The sequence below is a fragment of the Leptonotus elevatus genome, chromosome 2, assembly GCF_054856555.1.
Source record: "Leptonotus elevatus isolate MCC_2025b chromosome 2, RoL_Lele_1.0, whole genome shotgun sequence".
Taxonomy (NCBI): Eukaryota; Metazoa; Chordata; class Actinopteri; order Syngnathiformes; family Syngnathidae; genus Leptonotus; species Leptonotus elevatus.
The window spans coordinates 34,187,091-34,207,067 of record NC_141240.1 but is presented as its reverse complement, the minus strand read 5'-3'; the positions used below and the strand labels follow the sequence as shown (position 1 = coordinate 34,207,067).

At 39.8% G+C, this 19,977-nt stretch overlaps 2 protein-coding genes and 1 long non-coding RNA gene across 3 annotated transcripts; 2 read left to right on the top strand and 1 right to left on the bottom strand.

Annotated features, from left to right (window-relative positions):
• The first annotated feature begins 820 nt into the window (after nt 1–820).
• On the top strand, nt 821–7,107 carry fitm2 (fat storage inducing transmembrane protein 2). Its single transcript, XM_086067747.1, has 2 exons — nt 821–1,010; nt 1,708–7,107. Exons 1-2 carry the CDS (start codon nt 838–840, stop codon nt 2,315–2,317), a joined length of 783 nt encoding a protein of 260 aa, XP_085923873.1. The 5' UTR covers nt 821–837; the 3' UTR covers nt 2,318–7,107.
• gdap1l1 (ganglioside induced differentiation associated protein 1-like 1) lies at nt 4,573–18,957 on the bottom strand. Its single transcript, XM_086067746.1, has 6 exons — nt 18,731–18,957; nt 14,897–15,089; nt 12,515–12,688; nt 11,796–11,890; nt 10,205–10,319; nt 4,573–10,123 (listed from the first exon to the last, which is right to left on the bottom strand). The coding sequence occupies exons 1-6, from the start codon at nt 18,911–18,913 to the stop codon at nt 9,780–9,782; spliced, it is 1,104 nt and encodes a 367-aa protein (XP_085923872.1). The 5' UTR covers nt 18,914–18,957; the 3' UTR covers nt 4,573–9,779.
• Nucleotides 7,988–14,787, top strand: LOC147179750 (uncharacterized). The gene is made up of 3 exons (XR_015094017.1): nt 7,988–11,976; nt 12,551–12,694; nt 12,813–14,787. It is a non-coding gene; the product is annotated as an uncharacterized LOC147179750 (long non-coding RNA).
• Nucleotides 18,958–19,977: the final 1,020 nt, after the last annotated feature.

Below are 19,977 nucleotides of genomic sequence, written 5' to 3'. Positions count from 1 at the left end.
TTATATTTCACTTCCCACATTGTTGCCCTGCGATTGGCTGGCAACCAGTTCAGGGTGTACCCGGCCTACTGCCCGAAGCCAGCTGGGATAGGCTCCAGCACCCCCGCGACCCTTGTGAGGACAAGCGGTTAAGAAAATGGATGGATGGACTTCCCACATTGTGAAAAAAAGCCAAAGCACCACATGGCTTAATCACTTCTTTGTCTTCTATCTACTATGTCAAACTAGAGCAAGTGGTGTGGGGACAAAACTGCAGTTTATGCAACTGTGCCACATGGAAGACAACATGCAGTTTGAATGAGCCAAGAGAAATAAAGCGGAAGACTTTTTGTCAGCAGTATTCAAAATTCGGTGTCAGAAACAATACAGCTTCTCCTTCCAAGTCTTCTAAACCACTAACCCTAGTTGAAAACCCTGATTTAAAACCTGAGCTAAGACTGAAACCCTACTTTGAAACACTACGCTCAGTTTGAAACCCTTCTTTCAACCCGTCTCATCATGGTAGCACTTTCACATCAACTGCCAACCCAGTTTAAAAACCTAATTTGAAACCCCAATCCTAGTTTAAAATTGTACTTCAAAACCCTAACCCTAATAACGGGGAGACCCCCCCCCCCCCCCCCGCCAAACATTACCAAAAAAAAAGGAAACTAATGAAAAAATAAGAATCTGCGAGACATGCTAATCTGTTTGTGCCGAATCACTGTACAGTACTTGTGAAGAAACGGCATTTAATTTCTCACCAGCAGGAGGCAGTAAAGCGCCGTGTAGAGGTTGTTTTGTCAAGCAAAGGAGCGCTGAAGAAGCACTAGTCTATCCCGGTCAGAGGGTGTCAACATGGCGGCGGTGGACGTCGTCGTGTGCAACTTGGTGACTCTGTGGAGGATACCAGCCGTCAGACACAAATTCCCGTGGATGTTTTTGATCATTTCAGTCGTGGGCTCCATTCTCAAAGAGCTCCAGCTCATGCCGCAGACTTATTTCAGCAGCAGGAGAAATTTCCTCAACGAGTGAGTAGAGCTTAAGCTTGCTAGTTTGTTGTTAGCCTGCCGAGGTCAGGGCAGTCTCTCTGCTACTATTATTCAACTTAGGTGGTGGTTTATTGTTGAGTGTTTTGTTGTCATAATTGGTGTGTTTTTCCACATATGTTTATATACATATACAACTATTCCAAAGCTTGGTGTTACTTCAGTGCTTTCATTTTACGTTTTTGGGGGGTTGGCGGTCCAATGTAAAGTTGTTTAAACCTGCGAGAGGTCATATGATGGTAGTGAAACACTTTTGCTTTATGCAGCATGTTTTGCGGCTGTTTTCCTTCAGCTGAGGTGATGGGAGGAAAAAGAAGAATGATCTTTGACATGTTCACACACACAAACGAAATTTGAGGTCTGCATTGAAGCGTCAACATGCACTGTTACACAACATTACAACACAGTGGAGCAACGGACTAAAGTGTCCCGGGAACTTTGTGTTGCTCAAGGAAGTTGAGTTAATTTATTGAGCTCACTTTTTTATATATCCCAAAACCTTGAATTTGAACAGGGGTGTGTAGACTTTTGTATCAGCTGTAAATTAGTCAGGATTTCTGGCCTTGACTCTGCTGTTGGTGGCTTTTGAGATGAACAATTTGAATATGCATGTGAACTGTTTACCTCTCTCCTGAGGAATGTTTTGATGAGCACAAGCGCCCTTCTATCGGTCTTGCAGGTATTTTGTCAAGGTATCGTGGGGTTGGACGCTGCTGCTGCTGACTCCTTTCATCCTCCTCTCCAACACGGCCTTCAGCAGGAATGCCGTCTTCCTCGGCAGACGGCTCCTCTCCCTGGCGGTGGCCACAGCCGTGTGGTACGTGTGCACCGAGACCTTCTTCTACATCGAGGACGTGACCGGCTCGTGTTTTCAAACCGACTCCATGGACGTGAAGAGCGGCCAGTTTGCGTCCAAAGCAGAGTGCAGGCGCGCTGGCCTACACTGGCACGGCTACGACATCTCGGGACATTCCTTCATCCTGACCTACTCGGCGCTGTTCATCGTGGAGGAAACGGCGCCCATGGCCTCCCTGAAGACGGCGAGTATGTCCACGCTACCGAGGGTGGTACTCAACCTTCTGTACGTGGCGCTTAACCTCATAGTCATCATCTGGGTGTGGATGTTCATCTGCACCTCGGTTTACTTCCATGACGTGTCTCACAAGGTGCTGGGCACCGCGAGCGGGCTGCTGGCATGGTACTTGACGTATGGCCTTTGGTATCTTAAACCGTGGTCGCCGGGACTCCCGCCGCAGCGGCACCTGAAAGAACAGAGGCAGCACACCTAGCCGCGTCCGCACTCATGTGCTGATACACTACACTCCAATTTAAGTTATTCGGAGGCCATTGCGAACAGGAAGCTTTTTATTCAAGATACACACGTGGTAACCCTTTTGAACCAGTATTACCTCATAATTCTAATTGATTATAACACTACAGTAATCCCCATTAGTGAAAATAGTGAAATCTGTGTGAAATTGACTTCACCATTTTTTTTACTTACTTTAAACCGTAAGTATATCACAAACTATGATCCCCAAACACGTCAATTTTTCTAAGTCATCTACTCACATTATTCATACAAATAAATTGCTTACTGATGATTAGATTTCGAACAAATGTTCCCAAGTGCCAAATTCAGCTCCTAATGTGTCACTTTCTGACATGGCACCAAGGTTCCACAAGATGGTGCCAAAGCCCTGTCTAATTACAGAAAATTCTGTTAGACCACAACCGTAGAAAAACTCAATCTGGACACTGGCTAAAGATTATTTTGATAATCGGTTAATCTTATTTTTTAAAATTAATCAATGAATCATATTTTAAAAAACATATTTCATTTCCATTCGTATATTCTAAAACAGGTTGTTTAAAAATGACAATGCAGAAAATGCATTGTAGCTTATATGCACTTATGGGAATTACAGTTGTGCTCATAACATACCCTGGCATAATGTTTTTGTTTGCATGTGTGTGCGCAAGGGCTGACACTCTTTTTTCACTCTTGCTAAGTGGTTGTATGAAGCCATTGCAGCCGTAACAGGGGGGGAAACCGTTCACTCTAACATGCGGTTTAGCGTGTAGGCTAGACTGGATAGGAACGGACTAAGACAATGTGCAAACCTGTAAACATGCTTCGTAAAAGAACAAAATAAAAACAAATTAACCTGTAATTAAGCTTTGTGGGTGTTGGCTGACCATAGTCGGCGACGTTCCTCACTGAGTCATTTAGTGAAATCGCCTTCATGTGCTCGGATCTTTGGATTGTAATGCAATCCCAATTTGCAAGTTCCGTCAGCTTTCTCAGTACAACCATGTACTCAACACGAAACAACCATATTGGTCATAAAAAGGAACACGCAGTGTCAACTGCTACGACAGCCAAACATAATGGCGAATGCACGACGCGATGACGTCACACCAGCGGAACGAGGCGACAGTGATATATTATGAAGACAAATGTTTGTAGACACTGAAGCTGTCAAAGACTGACGGCTTTGAAATGGAATGGAGGACAAGTAATTACCACTTGATTCCTCGAGGTTATAATAATAGCGCCCCAGTGTGGAAGGTAAATATAGCGGACTCACAGATGCTACACAGTTGCAGTATTTAGCCACATTTTTACTGAAGAATTCTGGACGCACTTCATTATTGAAACCAATATTTACGGTTAACTTGACTTACACCCCGGCTACTGCGGAAGAAATGAAAACTTTCATTGGATTACTTATCGGTATGGGACTCACTTTTTGCTTGTGATACGTTCCGCTCATAGGGTTTAGAGACAAGTTTTGCCAGGCGCTTTAAGGCCTTAAGCCAACAATTCAGTGAAAAAAATTTGCACATGAAAGGCAAATAAAAAATGCCAACAATGTCAACATCAATTCGGGAGATGATGTGTTGGGTTGTATTGCATTGCGTTGTGACATGATGTCAAGCTTTGTGACAAAATGGTGCCCCAGTTTTCTACCTTGGGACCATATTATAACTGCAAAACAAACAAACACAGTAAACAGGCAACTGGAAATAAGTGAATACGCTACTAATGTGTGATGCTTTTTGAGCTTCTTCAGACTGACAAGAAAATAATTTCCTGTTATACACTTGAATGTGCCAAAAACATATTAAATATTTTTGAATTAATTTAAATTGTTTAATCTTTTGAAATTTTCATAAATGTTGATGGCATCGACTTTGCTGCACATTTTTTATGTTTGCAGCATGCCCCGCTGCTAGTAATATCACATTTAAATATAAAAAAGGCAAACATGTGTGCAGCAAGTTGAGCAGGGCAAACAATTATCACTATCATCATTATTTAAATGATGTGACACTGATATTAGTAGCCATTAAGGAAGACCAAAGTCCCCATTATGTCACTTGTGTAAGGATGCACAAATCAACACTGATGTGAATTTAAAAAATTGAATTGGAAGAGACTTTGTTCACGTGACATATTTCATTCGCGCATATGCAGTAATTAATAACAATTAAAATGGACTACCACAAAGAAAACAACACAATGAGAATTTTTTTTTTGTATTTATTTGTCATTGATGGCAACGGAATAAATTAAGGCTTATGAACAAACATCATAAAAAGCACCATAAATAAATGCATATATATAAATATAAAAAAATATTATCGTGAGATATAACGGCCACAATCACAAGTAGAATTTGTCGAGTGTGTGCGCGTGACGCACGAGGTTCCGGGCCTCGTCAAGAGGCGGAGTCGCCATGAAACCTGGAAATCAAATCAACGTAAGCTCACTTCCACTTTTTTCATTTGCGCTTTGTCAGTGGAGTTTTGCAAATATCAACATTGCAGTGCCTTTCAAAAAGGGACTCCATATCTGTTTCCTTACTGTTGCTTTTATATGCATTCTCACAAATGCATTACAAATGCTGCACATTCCATTCCAAATCCATAAAAAAACAAAACATAAAAGATCAACACAAACGTGACTTTCAAAAATACAACTAAAGATTTGTTCAGTGATTCAAAGGAGAGCAAAGTATTTAGTTTCCCCCTGCTTGGATTCCGAATGGAATGTGCAGTGCTGTTTTAAAACAAAACCACTATTATTTTCATCGCAGCTGTTATTCCAAAACTAAAATTGATCAGACTCCAATGTTCATTTGCTCACAAGCCAAAACCTCCTCGCCACATTTGTGCCATATATGAGATCGCCGCTCCTCGTGCGAGAGCAAACAACGTGCGTGTTCGCCCAAACGCTAGTCATAAGTCAATGCAAATGTCGGAACTGGATGTGTCGCAGAGGTCATGTGGTTCCCAACCAAACCTAATAACAAATGTGTGTTCACCTGTCTTTGCCAGCGACGTATAGTGACAGGCAGAGTCATGAAATGCTCTTCCACTAAAGCAACCTCTTGCCAATCATAGCAAAGTCTTCCGATTTTTACACTCAATCAATACATTTGTAACAAAATCGAGATGGGATCATTATTATTTCGGTGCCTTGAGATACAAGTTTAAACATGTTTGTAACTCAAAATGTTTTTCTTAAATCAGAATTTACAGACTTTATAAAAACATATAAAATCTAGGACTGCAGCTAATTATTAATTTAATAATCAGTCTGTCAACACAAAAAAATATTTCCATCCTAAAAACGGGGCATTTCAAATAGTGTAGAAAATGCACATGAATTGATTATGACTTAGTTACTGTTTTTTTCACCCCCAAAGTAAAAGCAGATGTTTACAAGAGTCTTATTTTAATACAACCCAAAGATAATCATAGTCTGCTTTCATGGAGGACTACAGACATTTGCGAATATTTACTGTTGAGAGGGTGAATTTCCAGCAATTTAGACCATTTTAACTCATTTGCTCCCGAAAACAGATAAATATGTTCTAGTTTAAATGTTTTTTATGCTAGAGCATAAAGAAGGCTTTGATGCAGCCTCTCAACTACGGTTCAAGAAATTGTAGTTATTATAAAAACGGCCAGCAGGTGGCAGCAGAGCAAAAGAGATCAACCAGGGCCATGTTGGGGAAAAAAGCTAATTTACTCTCAGTTCTAGATAGATTTGTGAATAATGATAAAACTTAGCTATATTCTAATGCTAATTGCAAAACGTAAACAGAAATATATTTTTCCTGATGAAAGAAGAGACTCTAATCTTTCTTTTGGTTGGTTCCATGTTTTTATAGCAATAGAACACAATATTCTGTGGGCCTTGCAAAATCAGTCAAAATCCAGTAAACCGGCCGGGAGCAAAGGGGGTTGCTTCAGTGAAAATGGCTGGGAGTGAATGAGTTTAGATATCTCAAAACAAAAGATTATGGGAAAAAGTTGTTGCCTAATTTGATAATCGATGAGTTGTCAGATAATCAATAGTTGTACCTAAATGACACAATTAAAAAAAAAGAACTTTCACAACTACTGTACGTGACTCAGTAAACTGCAGTGTTAGACATTTCTTACAGAGGATAAAGAATATATGCATGAGATTAGCGGCATATTGTTTGTTAATGTGCACTGCTTAACACAGCCATATAGAGGTTAGTACATCTATGGTGTTTTGCTTTTTTTATTAACATAAAGCTAATTGATAATTAATTTTCATAATCGGTTACTTATTTAATATTGTCCAAAACCTCAAAATTTCAGCCTCTGAATGGTAAATATTTTCAGATTAATGTCATCTTCCATGAAAGCAGATGGATTATCTGATTTGACTTAAGAAAACGATGATCAACATTGTATGGTGGATTTTCTGCACTGTCCATTTGAAATATCTTGTTTTTTAATGAATGGAAATTAAATGTATTTTTTTTTAATCCGATTAATCAATTATAAATATAATAATATGATTAGTTGCAGGCCTACTTGCAAATTAGTCAAAGCAACAAATTGGCCAAATGGCTGCTTGTCCACTCATGTCTCAAGGCACCACTGTACATACTTTATATGTCAATTTCTGTCTATGTGATGTTACGGCTCATCAAGGTCATGAAACTCCGCTTGACGAAACTCTTCTCTGCCACAAATTGGGACCTTGTCATGATAAACGAATGCAAATAAAAACCAGAAGACAAACAAGCAACAGCGGATTCAATCCACTCATTTTTCCCTCTCATTATTGCCTGGGTTCCAACATTTAGACACACGTGGAAGAGGATGTGCCATTTTTGTTTTTTTTGTTTTTGTTTTTTGTCTTCCTCTAGGCAGCACAAAATTCGCCAGGAACCGCAAACCTTCAACCGAGTTGTGGCTTAAGCACGTTAAAAGCGTTGAACAGTGGAAAGAGTGTACTGTGTGATATCAACTCTGGTGCTCACATTAAGTGTGTGTGTGTGTTACACATGTACAGCTGGTATGTTGGGAAATGGCGGTTAGTCACGTTCTCAAATTGAGTTACATAGCACTTTTTGTTTTTCGAGTAAGAATGTGGGCCCGTATCCATAACGATGCACAGCGTTTTCAGCTTCATCTCAATTTGGTCGGAATACTTTGAAGTAGGAGTCTTACTTGGGGGCGGCATGGCTCAGTGGTAGAATGGTCACACGTCAAAGTATCCTTGAGCAAGATGCTGAACCCCCAATTGCTGATGCTGTGTCATCAGTAGGTGAATGAGTAGTCAAATGTAAAGCGCTTTGAGAGCCTTGTAAGGTAGAAATGCGCTATATAAATCAAGTACTATTTACTTTTAAAGGAGTTAAAAAAAAATTTTTATAAGAATGAAGTTGTAGTCATTACGAGAATAATGTACTTTTAAGGGGGGGAACGATTCGACTCACATTTTTTAGGACCCTTACTTGAATAAAAAAAAAAAAAATTTCATCAATTCAAAAAAATGTTTACAATATGTTCTATGCAGTCCCGCTAGTCTAAACACGGTATTCTGATGAATAGTGTATTTGTGGAATATGAGTTGAGCAGCAAAATCAAGCCGTTTTTATCCATTACAGAGGGCGGCCATTTTGCCACTTGCTGTCGACTGAAAATGACATCAGTTGCTGAGGGCTCGGGTAACGACCAGTTATGGCTCACCTGTTTTCTGAAGCTGAGCCTTGATTGGTTGTTACCTGAGCCTGGAGCAACTGTGAGGTCATTTTCAGTTGACAGCAACATGGTCGCCCCCTGAGATGGATAAAAACAGGTGGATTTTGCTGATTAATTAATATTCCACAAATGCCATATTAATTAGAATGCTGTGTTTAGACAAATGGGGCACATGCGACATATTATTGTAATGACATTTTTGGGTTCGATTTTTTTTCAAGGAAAAAATACGCTTTTAGGAGAATAAAGTATTTTTTTCAAGGGTAAAGTCATATTTTCTGATTTAAAAAAAAAAAGTATGATGTATCGCGTATAAACTTTTTTTTTTAAATAAAATGAACTCTAAATATAGTTATAATTTTTCAAACGTTAGGGCATACTTTTCAAGAATAAAGTACGGAAAAAGTGGTAATCTGATTAAAATAAACACATTTTTAGAGAGCATTAACTCAGACGGAAGTCACTTGAAGTCAAAGACAAAAAGTTTTACTTTTTAGCAAAGTGATATTTTTGTTAGAAAAAAAAGTATTGCTCAAGAATAGTTTTTATCCCCAAGAGTTGAGTTTTAATATGATGATGACAAACTGAATTTTAAAGCATTAACTCATTGTCAAAAGTGATACAGAATAGTCATATTCTTTTTTTTTTTTCTCAAATAAAGATAATTTTTTTTCCAATAAAATAGTCGTGTTATGAGAATATAAATATTTTTTAAACATTATGAAAAAAAATAATGTAATACTCTTGATTATGTGGTTATACTTTTTTTTTTACAAGTTTTACAAGGAAAATGTTAATCAGATTTGAATAATTTTTTAACAGAATCTGCTCACATAAAAAAAAAAGGAGAGAACAGCCGTAATCATTTGAGCTAAAATTAGAAGTTATACTCTTATGAGAAAAAGTTGTATTTTTTCATGGATGAATTTATAATCTAATAAAATAAACTTTTTTCCCCAAAAAATCTCATGTCTCAAGAATAAAGTATTTTTTTAAGAGAAAAAATGGCAATTTTACAAGAATAACAATTTGAGAATAAACAGAAGTCTGAGAGGAATTAAGAAGAGTTCTTTTTTTTTTAGGATAGTCCTATTTTTAGAGGACAATTGTAAATAGAAAATGATAATCTTAAGAGAATAACGTCAATTTAGTATGTATTTATTTGTAATTATTGCAATGTAAAAGTTGTATTTTCCTTTTGTCAGGGGCTGACAACTTGTAAGCTCTTGAAAAGTTCTCTCCACACTTTATAGTTTAGGAGAACTTCGAAGGCTTCAGAGGTTTAATAGATACATTTCTATCTTATCTGCTTTTTGTTTTGGACACGGGCCCCGATTCGCAAGTGATACATTTTCCTCTGGCTTAGTGCTTATAGCAACTAGGAGTAATGAGTGCGAGTCCCGCGGCAAGCCAAGGTCACTTAAACCCTGAATGTGTGTGTGGTTTGATTGGAGTGCGGTATTTTGTGGTTGCATGCCTTCAACAAAGGTCAAACACAAGAGCAAATGAGCTGGATGAAGGCCGCGAATACCCGAAAATGTGCAGTCAAGAATGTCGTCTTATGGAATGTTTTCATATACTGTATCTTTACTCGCCCGGGTTAAGTATCGGTGTTTCCTATATTCAGTACGGTTTTCCTGCAGTCGTCAAATGTTACAGAAAAGTTCAAACATCACAAGTATACAGACATTGAACACACCGACAGAGCATTCACTACATGTATTTCTTTTTTAAAAACCAGTAGGCAAAGTAGCCCATCCCGCCGAGGGATCCCATAAGAAAGGAGGCTCCGAAGAAGGACGGCGGCTTCTTTTTGACCATCCGGAAGGCGTTGGGCAGGACCGCCGACAGGAGCGTCGTGTGGATGTCGCCCAGGACCTTGCGGAAAGCGTAGCGTTTTTGCACGCGCAGAAAAAAGGACTGCAGGTTGGGCCGACTGCCGTCCTCCCAGTATTTCTTAGAAAGTCCCAAGAACTTGAGCCTGTGCAGCAAGGCCCCCAGGCAGATATCGGCTAGTGTAAAGTCAGGTCCGCATAGCCACAACTCACACTTTTGACCTGCCAGGGGAAACGACAGTGCTGTACTGTTGCCGACGTTTGTCACCGGGACGGAGACGGACAGGCGTCGTGCCGGCCTACCTTGGTACTCCAGTTTCCTTTTCTCCAGTTCGGCCTCCACTTGATCTAAAACCATCGCTAACTCTCCCAGGATTTTCTTCAGGTAGTTGACATTATCGTGGTCCAAGATCTTTGCCTGCCAAGCGTATTATAGAAAGTCACTTCAAAATTGGTATGGGCCGGTTACCGGTTTCAAGGTATGCTTTTTTTTATTTTATTTTTAGTCCACACACACTTAGACTCTTTGTCATTGTGTCGTGTCTTAAGGACTTAACGACTCATCCGAAGTTTCCATATCCTGTCAAGTGTGTGATTGAAAACTATTGACTGCTGACTTAAATTGACAAAACTACCAACTTACCAGGAATATATATAACCGAGTGGGCCGGACCAGTAAAATCATATAACTTAAAAAAAAAAATGGCGTCAGTTCTCCACAAATTTTTGCTATTTGCAGGCCAGCCCTAAATAGCGGGTTTCAACTGTAAACACGAATGCAAATGGAACGCCGCAACACTTTGCCCGTATGAGTTCAGGGTGTGTTATAATCTACCTCTTTTGCATATATATTTTTCCCAGAATGCATTGTGTGGCGCAGTCCATGAAGTTATAGGACGTTAAAACGTGTCATATGTGTTTGTGTTACCAGTAGCTGAATGTGTGTCGTATTCAGCATGTTCATGTTTGATTTATGTTGGTCTATGTTTTTATTTTTTTCAACAAACCCTAACTTTAGGTTATGTGTAAAATAATGACATCCAGGTCAATTCCGTGTACGAGTTACATTGCTCATCTGAGGATTGCTGAAATTATGAATTTATTTGTTTTAATTGTCTGATTAATTGGTCTGACATTACAATTTCTTTTTTTACTTTACAAGATATAGGAATAAACACCTTTTGCGGGCCTGATCCGGCCCGCGGGCTGTATGTTTGACACCCTTGTTCTAAAGGGACAGACTAGGAATCTAATTTTCCAAATTTCCTCGCTAATACAGTATATAGAAAATGTTTACTTGCATGAGTTGTCTTTTGAGTAATTTAACAAAACAGAATGACTAGCATGCTAGCTTACATCAGCTCCATATTGCGCTGCCGAGTAAAACAAACAAACAGAGGAACTGAAAAGCCATAATTCGCCATTCAGTCCCTCAATGACCCTGTTAACTATACGTCAACGTCTATGTCCATTTTTGAATCAACTTAGCTGTAAATGAAAATTAGGGCACCGATTCTGCCTCCATCAATATACCTCGCATAACTCATTCAAACTACAGTGGTGGAAAAGAAGGCTTACATGACCATTCAAGCCATTAAAGCTGTTTTCTCAATCGCTCTGCTTTTGTCAAATGAAACGAAAAACGCTTCAGCTTTGCCACCTGGAAGAACTTGTGACGTCATTGAGGTCACTCAGGTCAGGTCAATAAAAAAAAAAACACGAATAGTGACATGCTAAGCATTATCTTAATCAACAGCTACAGATGATGTGCAAACTTTGAAATAGATTTTGTAATATTTGAAAAGAGGTTGACTAAATTACATGTGTACTGTAACAATATACTAAGTAGATTTAAAAGGTAATAAAGACGCAAGCCTTCATGCACTGGACTGACCATGAGCTTCTTCTGCTTGGACAGGTATGGTTCTGTCAGATGGGGTTCCTCGTGGTCTAACTTCATCAGTTCCGTTGCTGCGTTCACCAAATGCCCTGCAGTCACAAACGCACAAGATGCAAACGCTGGAGTGGCTTGATCTCGTAATGTCTCACGTTGATGCGCAAGGCACCAGTAACTGGTATGTGGGCTGTTTGTGTGACATGGAGAGCTGAGCAAAAAAATATTTGGTTTTGAAAATCAGGTGCTCTTTCAGGTGATGCGATCCACAAAGTAAGCCCACAATATAACAAAAACGATTAAGAAGCTTTGGAGAGATTTTTCATAAAGGGGAAAAGGCTTCCTGTAGGCGTGAAAAGCAGGACCAAAGAGGATATAACGTTCTTCAGCAAAAATGTAACTGAGCTTGAAATTGGCCTACTTCCTGTTTTCATTCTTTCTTTTTAATTTAGTACCAAACACATTTTTGTGCCACCGTCTAGTAGTGGCCAACAGTGGCATTACACCCAAAATAAACTGTAGACAAATGAACCAGGCATAAACTGTACACAAAAATCCATAAAATAGTGGACATAAATTTTGGTAAGTACCCCAAATTCCACATCTTAATTTTGCATGGAAGTTAACTGCAAACTAGAAAATGTCCACTAAAAAGGGCTCATCATCATCATCATCATCATCATCATCCCTGCGCGATGCAGCGAGTTGGCTTCACTTACGACGTATTTCAGCAGTGGCGTACTTTGGGATCATAGAGTCGGTGGTGAGCTCCGGATGGAGGATGCAGCCGTGCGTGTACGCGTCCATGGGGAGGCCGTCCAACAGCTGGCGGTACTGCTGCACTCGCTCGTGAACTGGCGAGTCTGCCGCGGGAATCAGCTGAGCCACCGAGTCTGCAGGTGAGGAACCAATACAACAAGGATGAAACGGTTTGAATTTACATATTGCCCAACCCGGAGTGGGAGGCGGGATACATCCTGGACTGACACGTGCTTGTGAATGTTCTCATTGGTCCAGGTCATTTCGTTCTCAAAGCATTGAATCGATAGCAACTGGACTGATCTTCTCTTAGAAGACCTTCATTGCAACAAGGTTTGGTACATTCCATTTAATAACATTACTATTAGAAGTTCATCAGTTAAATGATAACTAATTGATTATCAAATTAATCGACAATTTTTGTCCGCGATGAATTGCTTAGAGACCTTGTTTAACTTCAAATTGTTATAATTAGGTATGCTCAATACCTCTTTTTTTTTCAGACCAATATCAGTCACACTATTTAACTCTTCAGTAGTCACCAATACATATACCAAGTGCTGATATCGCTAGTAAACCCACCAAAAAATAAAATGACAGATAATTTTAAAGAAAGACCCATCTATCCCAATATATGATTTTTCCTTAAAATTGTATGCAAGTTAATGGCAATTTTCTAATCTTCTAATTACTAGTTCTTGGTATTGTTACTCACCCATCCGAAGTTAAAATCCTCTGATTTTACCCTCGCATCAATAAATATTTTCTGATTTATATAGTCCTGCATGAAAGAAGACCATGTATCTAAATAGGACACAGGCATCAAAATCCGATAAATAAATAAAAAAGACAGATGGATTATTAAAATAATCATTAGTCCAAGTTATTGTTACATGATTTTATACATGAGTGTTTATTTTCCTTATTAAAATCACATTACAAAATCTTTGTTGGCCGTAACGTATTTATGTCATTTCAATTCATTTCAATGGGGAAAGATGATTTAAAATCCAGTACACTTGTTTGGCATTACGAGCGTGGAACAAATTCAACTTGTATGTGAAGGCACCACTGTATGGAGATGATGGGGTCGTACATCTGACGTCACATGCCATTTTTAAGTAAGGAAACATTGTTATGAATCTTTTTAAAATACATGAAAAAGTCTCTGGTCAGTGTTTATGGTGTGGACATCGTGACTTGTCATGCGCGGCTGCAGATTAAACGAAGACAAGGGAGGACTTGTGCGGCTGTCGGCCATCTTTCCTGGTTTTCGGCTCCCAGAAGATTACGTAAGAGCGTAATGGCTGAATGGACAATAATATAAGACAGGCCTCCCTCACAAACTCTAACATGGGATATAGGATGTGCAAGTGTGTGCATGCATACAACGTACAGTATACACTGTTATTTATCCAACCATTTTCAATACCACAGAAATTGCAGGGCTCATATGGACAAACAACCATATCCACTCGCATTTATACAATATAATCTATTCTAGAACAGGGATGAGCAACTTTAATGCTGGAGGGCGCCACAATTTCTCATCAAAGCTACTCAAGGGTCCACAAATGACAAATCACTGAATCCTAACCAGTAAATATGACAAAAAAAACGCTATTTTAAATATGGACGAACATGCAAAATATGTGCTCTTAATACATTTTTGATCATACATTGCAGTGTACGACCCAGGATAAGCGCAACTAAAACACGTCTGCCATCTAGTAGCGAATAGTGACATTGCAACTTAAAACTACAGTCTACACAAATTTTTTCTGTTTTTGTACCAATATTTTTGCATATTTTGGATTTTGTAAGTCGACTACAAAAATGTCATCCTCAAAACTACCGTATAAAGAATAATTTTAAAAACATATTTGCGACACTCAGGCCCAATGTTTGGTCACTTCCATGTTTACCTGAGAAATCAATAGGATAAGTGATTCTAAAAAGATTCGTTAGTGCCAGCCCTAATTCAGAAGCTCACCTCTAATGATTGTCCAAATATGGTGCTCGTGGTACACAACTGAATGCAATGTTCCAAATTCATACAGTACAGTTGCATTTAATCTTTTAGAACTTGGATGTTTTGAAAAATGTATTTTTAACCTTTAACTTTTAAGTTTCTAAGTCAGGTTCAGTCGCGAGAAGTTATTGCTCAACAAGCTGGCTGTTCATAAACTGCAGGACCGAACTTGAAAGTAAATGAATGCTTTAAACTGGACTATTTTCCAGCAACATACTGAAAGCATCCCTGTAAGCATGTAAAAAACAAAACAAAAAAAACATTCTCAGTCTCTTCCGGCTTGCCGCACAAAATCCGCCTGAAGTCTTACCTCCCACAAAGTTGATTTCCAAGTAGTCGATAATCTGGTTGTAGTCGCTGATGATGTTGTCGCCGTGGAGGAAGACGGGCACCTCCTCTCCCAGGTTGAGCCTCATGAACCACGGCTCCTTGTGCTCCTGCAGCGGCAGGCTCACGTCCCTCTCCTCGCACACGAGACCCTTCTCGCTGATCACCAGACGCACCTGCAACATCCAGCCGCCAAAACTCACTTCATTCACTTCAGACGCTGCTGAGATTATCATCAGAGCCAAAAAAGTTTTTGTTTTTAGATTACACACACAACACTCAAAAATGCCTGATTTTCATATTTCAATTTCAGGCTTGGATCAAACGTACTAAACGGAAAGGGCCGCAGGACTGAATTTGGCGTGAATGAAAATGTATGAAATTAGTCAACCAACTGATTTTCATGCCAAGATTTGGTGAGATTTCTAACAAAGCTGCCACTTTTGCAACAACACTTTGTTACATAATGGTGTTAGTCGCTCGTCAACACGCCAAGTGGTTCAGCTGCTTAGGGTGCGCGGAATAAACCTTCACTTTTTCATGATTATTTATTCAGGAGAAAACATGGTTTCCCTAAAATTGAGAGCATATTGTAAAGGCAAACACACGGAAAGCAGATCTGACTAACACGGCAGCTGCTGTTACTAAACAATGAGCCACCTTGTGACCAAAAGCACACGACTGACTGTTTATGGTCACGAGTTGGAACATGGAGTACAGAAATAACATTGCATAGTGAGCCACATGCTGCTTCACCATGTATAAAGACAAAGATGATATTTGAGCATAGGTAGCAGCAACATGCTCTCGTAAACTAGCTAGCGATGCACCGATACCACCTTTTAGACCGAGTACAAGTACTTATATTGGATTACATCCTGATATTGAGTACCGATATGTGATAATGCAATTAAGATTGTGATTGTGTTTTATTTAAATGGAGTATTGCGAATAACAGAATAAGTTGTGTTACAAAATTAAAAAAAAAAACACCAAATGAATCATTACAACTGACTGTATTGTTTAAAATAGTAATAGTGACCAAAATTTAAAACCGGGACACGGCAATTTCACAGAAAATCAAATGTGCAGCAAATTCTCACAAATGGCCCAAACTGGCTTGCTGACTGGACTAAAAAAAAAACAGGTGTACAGGGCCTGCGTAAACGTGGGACAAAACAATGGGGCTGGCGATGTCCCGTTAAACCTAATGTAAAAGCAACTAAAGAATTCTAATATCCCTAATAGTCCTTTTTATATTGCTTTATTGGAAATAAAAAACAATTATAATAATAAACATGAAATTCCACTCTGTGCAGTAACAAAATAGCGACACATATACAACAGGTTGCTATTGCCGCTTTTGCGGCATGGCTTAGTGGTAGAGTGATCGTCTCACAACCCAGAGGATGTGGGTTCAATCCCATGCCACCGTCAAAGTATCCTTAATCCCCAATTTCAGTAGGTGAATGAGCAGTCAAATGTAAAGCGCTTTGAGGGCCTCGTAAGGTGGAAAAGCGCTATTTAAATGAAAGACCATTTACCAAATGAAAATACTTCCAAATGTTATTCCCAGTTTCCTTGATTTGATTGTGTGGCAGAGTCTGTAAAGGCTACAGGTTTATACTTCTAATTGACTACTGGATCAATTAAATGCTGTGCCTTTAATAGTTTTGTCCATAAATTCAAGTTTGAATGAAGACATGTAGGACACAGTTAATAAAAGGCATCCACAACAGAGAAAGTGGTCCCCTCCAAAAGTATTGGAGAAGCAAAGTCATTTATTTTGTTTTCGCTGTACACTGAAGACGTTTGGCAATCAAATCCAACAATGAATATCTGGCAAAAATTCAGAATTCCAGCTTTTATTTCACGGTATTGGACTGGCCAAGTCAATCACCGGACCTTAACCCAATAGAGCATGAATTTGACCTCCTCCGCCAGAAACCAAGAAGAACTGAAAAAGGGTTAAGTATAGGCCTGGAGAAGCATTTCAAAGAATCGCAGGCTTACGCCGCCAAATATGAAACGTTATTCACTTTATATTCATTTCATAATGCCTGTTCCAAAACTTCTGCTGACTTGAAACATGGGCGGCTTCTCAAACAAAAGATGTACAGTAAATACCATGAAATAAAAACTGCAATTCTCCACTTTTGTCTGATGAATTGATCTGAAACCCAAATGTCTTCAGTATACAACGAAAACAAAAGAACTGGCCTTGCCGTTCCAATACTTTTGCAGGGCACAGTAGTTTGTGGCATGGTGACGCAGCACAATTTGCAGGTAGGTGAAGGGCTGACATATTAAAGGTGTAAATCTCAACATGCTCCCTCCGATGCCGTTGCACGGATCTACACTCACGGGGCCTCTTCCCGTCCTGGACGTCAACGTGTCCTTTTTCAATCCACCTTACTTGGCAACATTTTCAGCAGGATGAAAACACACTTCCGCCTTTTCCAGCAAAGTTGAGTCATGCTCGCAACGTCACGTCACCGGCACAGCTTCTCAAGCTAACGCATGCTTCTTCTAACTGATCCCCGAACGTTTGACCATGACAGCGTCTTGGCATCAAGAAAAGTGACCCCTTCGACCTTATTCATCGCTCGGTGTCTTGCGCAATTGTGTTTATATATATATATATATATATATATATATATATATTCTTGTGGGTTTGTAAATGTGTTTTTTTTGTGTGTGTGTGTCAGGAGCCTGTTTCCGCCAGTGGAATTTTTTTTCACACCCCGTTTAAAATAAAAATAAAAATACATTAGTGGAACCGGATGCCTGACAAGTTAAATAAACAAATAAATAAAAATAAAATGAACTTTTTTTCCCCTACTGGTTTGGGCTTGGGCTTCTGACAGTGGGGGGAAAAAAATGTCAGTCATTGACATTGGATTTCAAAAAAATAAAAAATAAAACAGATATGGAAGAGGATTGCATAGCTGAAATGAAAAATAATCTAATATAATATTTTTATATTTCACATCCACACAGTAAATGTGTCTCTATTTATAGAGTGGGACCAAATAGACTCAGTTTTAGAGTAATATTTACACTTGCAAGAGACTAAAATAAACAAAAAAGTAAAATAAAAGTCACTCACTTGGGAGACAGCCGATCTAATTCCTGGGCCACGCAGCGCTTGCTGTGTGTTAGTATATCGCTCGTGTCAGGCTGCCAGCTGGACTTTTAACAAAAACGCTGTTTTTGGTCTCCTCTTGGAGATAAGCAAACAAGAGGAGGGGCATAACTCAGGTGTTAATATAGCAGTCTCCCAAGTGGAAGGTCGTGAGTTTGTTCCTCAACCCTTGAGTAACTTTTTTTTATTACAATTCTTTATTTTACTCTCTTTCAAGTTTAAATATTAGCCTACTCTAAAACTGAGTCAGCACTCACTCACGTGTGAGCCAGTACAGTGCAAATCAAGGCCCGTCCATATGCACTCATGGATGAAGTGTAGGCTACATGTGCACATGTGTGAGGACAGTACAGCTGCAAGGGGGGTTGGGGGGGGGGCACGTCATGTGCATCAATTATTCAGCCTGTTATATGTCAGAGCGACTCAAGTCAAATGCAAAGGAGGCGGATGGAGATGATGCGTGCGTTGCTACACGGTCAATATTGACCACACGTCATGCAAATGAGCGCCTTGCTGCAGAAAAGGGGGGGAAAAACTGTCGAATGGAAGCTGCGCGCAGCTCCAGACACATTTTGCGTGCACATGCAGCAGGACGATCACGCCGAGAGAATCCAAAACAAACCCTGAGATACAAGCAAGGGGGGACGCGCCTCCATTTTTTTGCTAGCTTACCTTCTGCGAGGCGAAAGACTGCGTCCAGTGGTAGAGAACCAGCCGGTCTTTATTGTGCGCTTTGGTCTCGGCCGCGCAGGGCTCGTCGCACTCGTAGCCGTCCGTCGTTTTGCCGTCCTCGTCCATCGCCGAGATGGGCCACCAGCCGCACTTGGCGGGGGGGACGTGGTTGGAAGACGCCATGACGGAGCGTTTTGAGCGTGCCGAGCAGAGCAGCAACCGGAGGAGGGAGCGATGGGCGGGGGAGGAGAAGGGGCGGGGGGGGGGGTAGGATGGAGGCAGGGGAGGGGTGGGGACGCTGGAGCAGAGCATCACCCGCCGTGCGGCATGCGGACGGACAGCTCCGGTGCTGAAACAAAACAAACAAAGCCAAAGAAATGTTTTAAAGGGGGGAAGAGGGGGGGAAGTGTCAGTTTTATTAAAAGTGTTAATAGGCTACAACACCTGTTGAAGACAACAAAATAATGCAAAATAAATGTTTGGTTTTTCCAAAATGTTGGTGGCTGTTGAATTGCTCGTTGTCCCTGTCACTCTCAAGATTATTCCGTTTTTCAAGTTATTTTTTTATTTTTTTTTTAAGTGCATAGAGAGCAAATGCAGTTCTTAACATTGTCCAGCAGGGGAAGTCAAGTACAGTCTGGTACAAAGCAATGCTGCATCTTGCTGACCTCCAATGAGACTGACGTTGCAGAAAAGATTGGAATCAAGTTTATTTTCAATTGAAGCCCTTTAATCATATATAGTTAATTTAATAATAGGATCGGGGTTTCAAAGTAAGTATGGTGTCAAATTATGGTTAGGTTTCAAAGTAGAGCCATGGGTTGAAAGTATAGGCCTACTTTGAAACTATACGAAAGTAGTTTCATAGTAGGGTTTCATACTCCTTTGAAGGTTTGAAACTCCTTTGACACCATAACCCTACTTCAAAAACCCTACTTCGAAACCATAACTCTCTTTTGAAACCACACTTTGAAACTATAACCCTACTTTAAAACCTCATTTGAATTCCTACACTTACTTTAAAAAAAAAAAACTACTTTGAAACCATAACCATACTTTAAACCCGTAGTTTGAAACCATACGTTGACACCAACCTACTTTGAAACCCTAACCCTAGTTTGAAACCATACTTTGAAACTCTACACCTACTAAAACCCTAGTTTGACTCCAACACTAGTGAAACTCTAATTCTACTTACATTTTAAAAACACTAACCCTAGTTTGAAACACTGACCCTACTTTGAAAC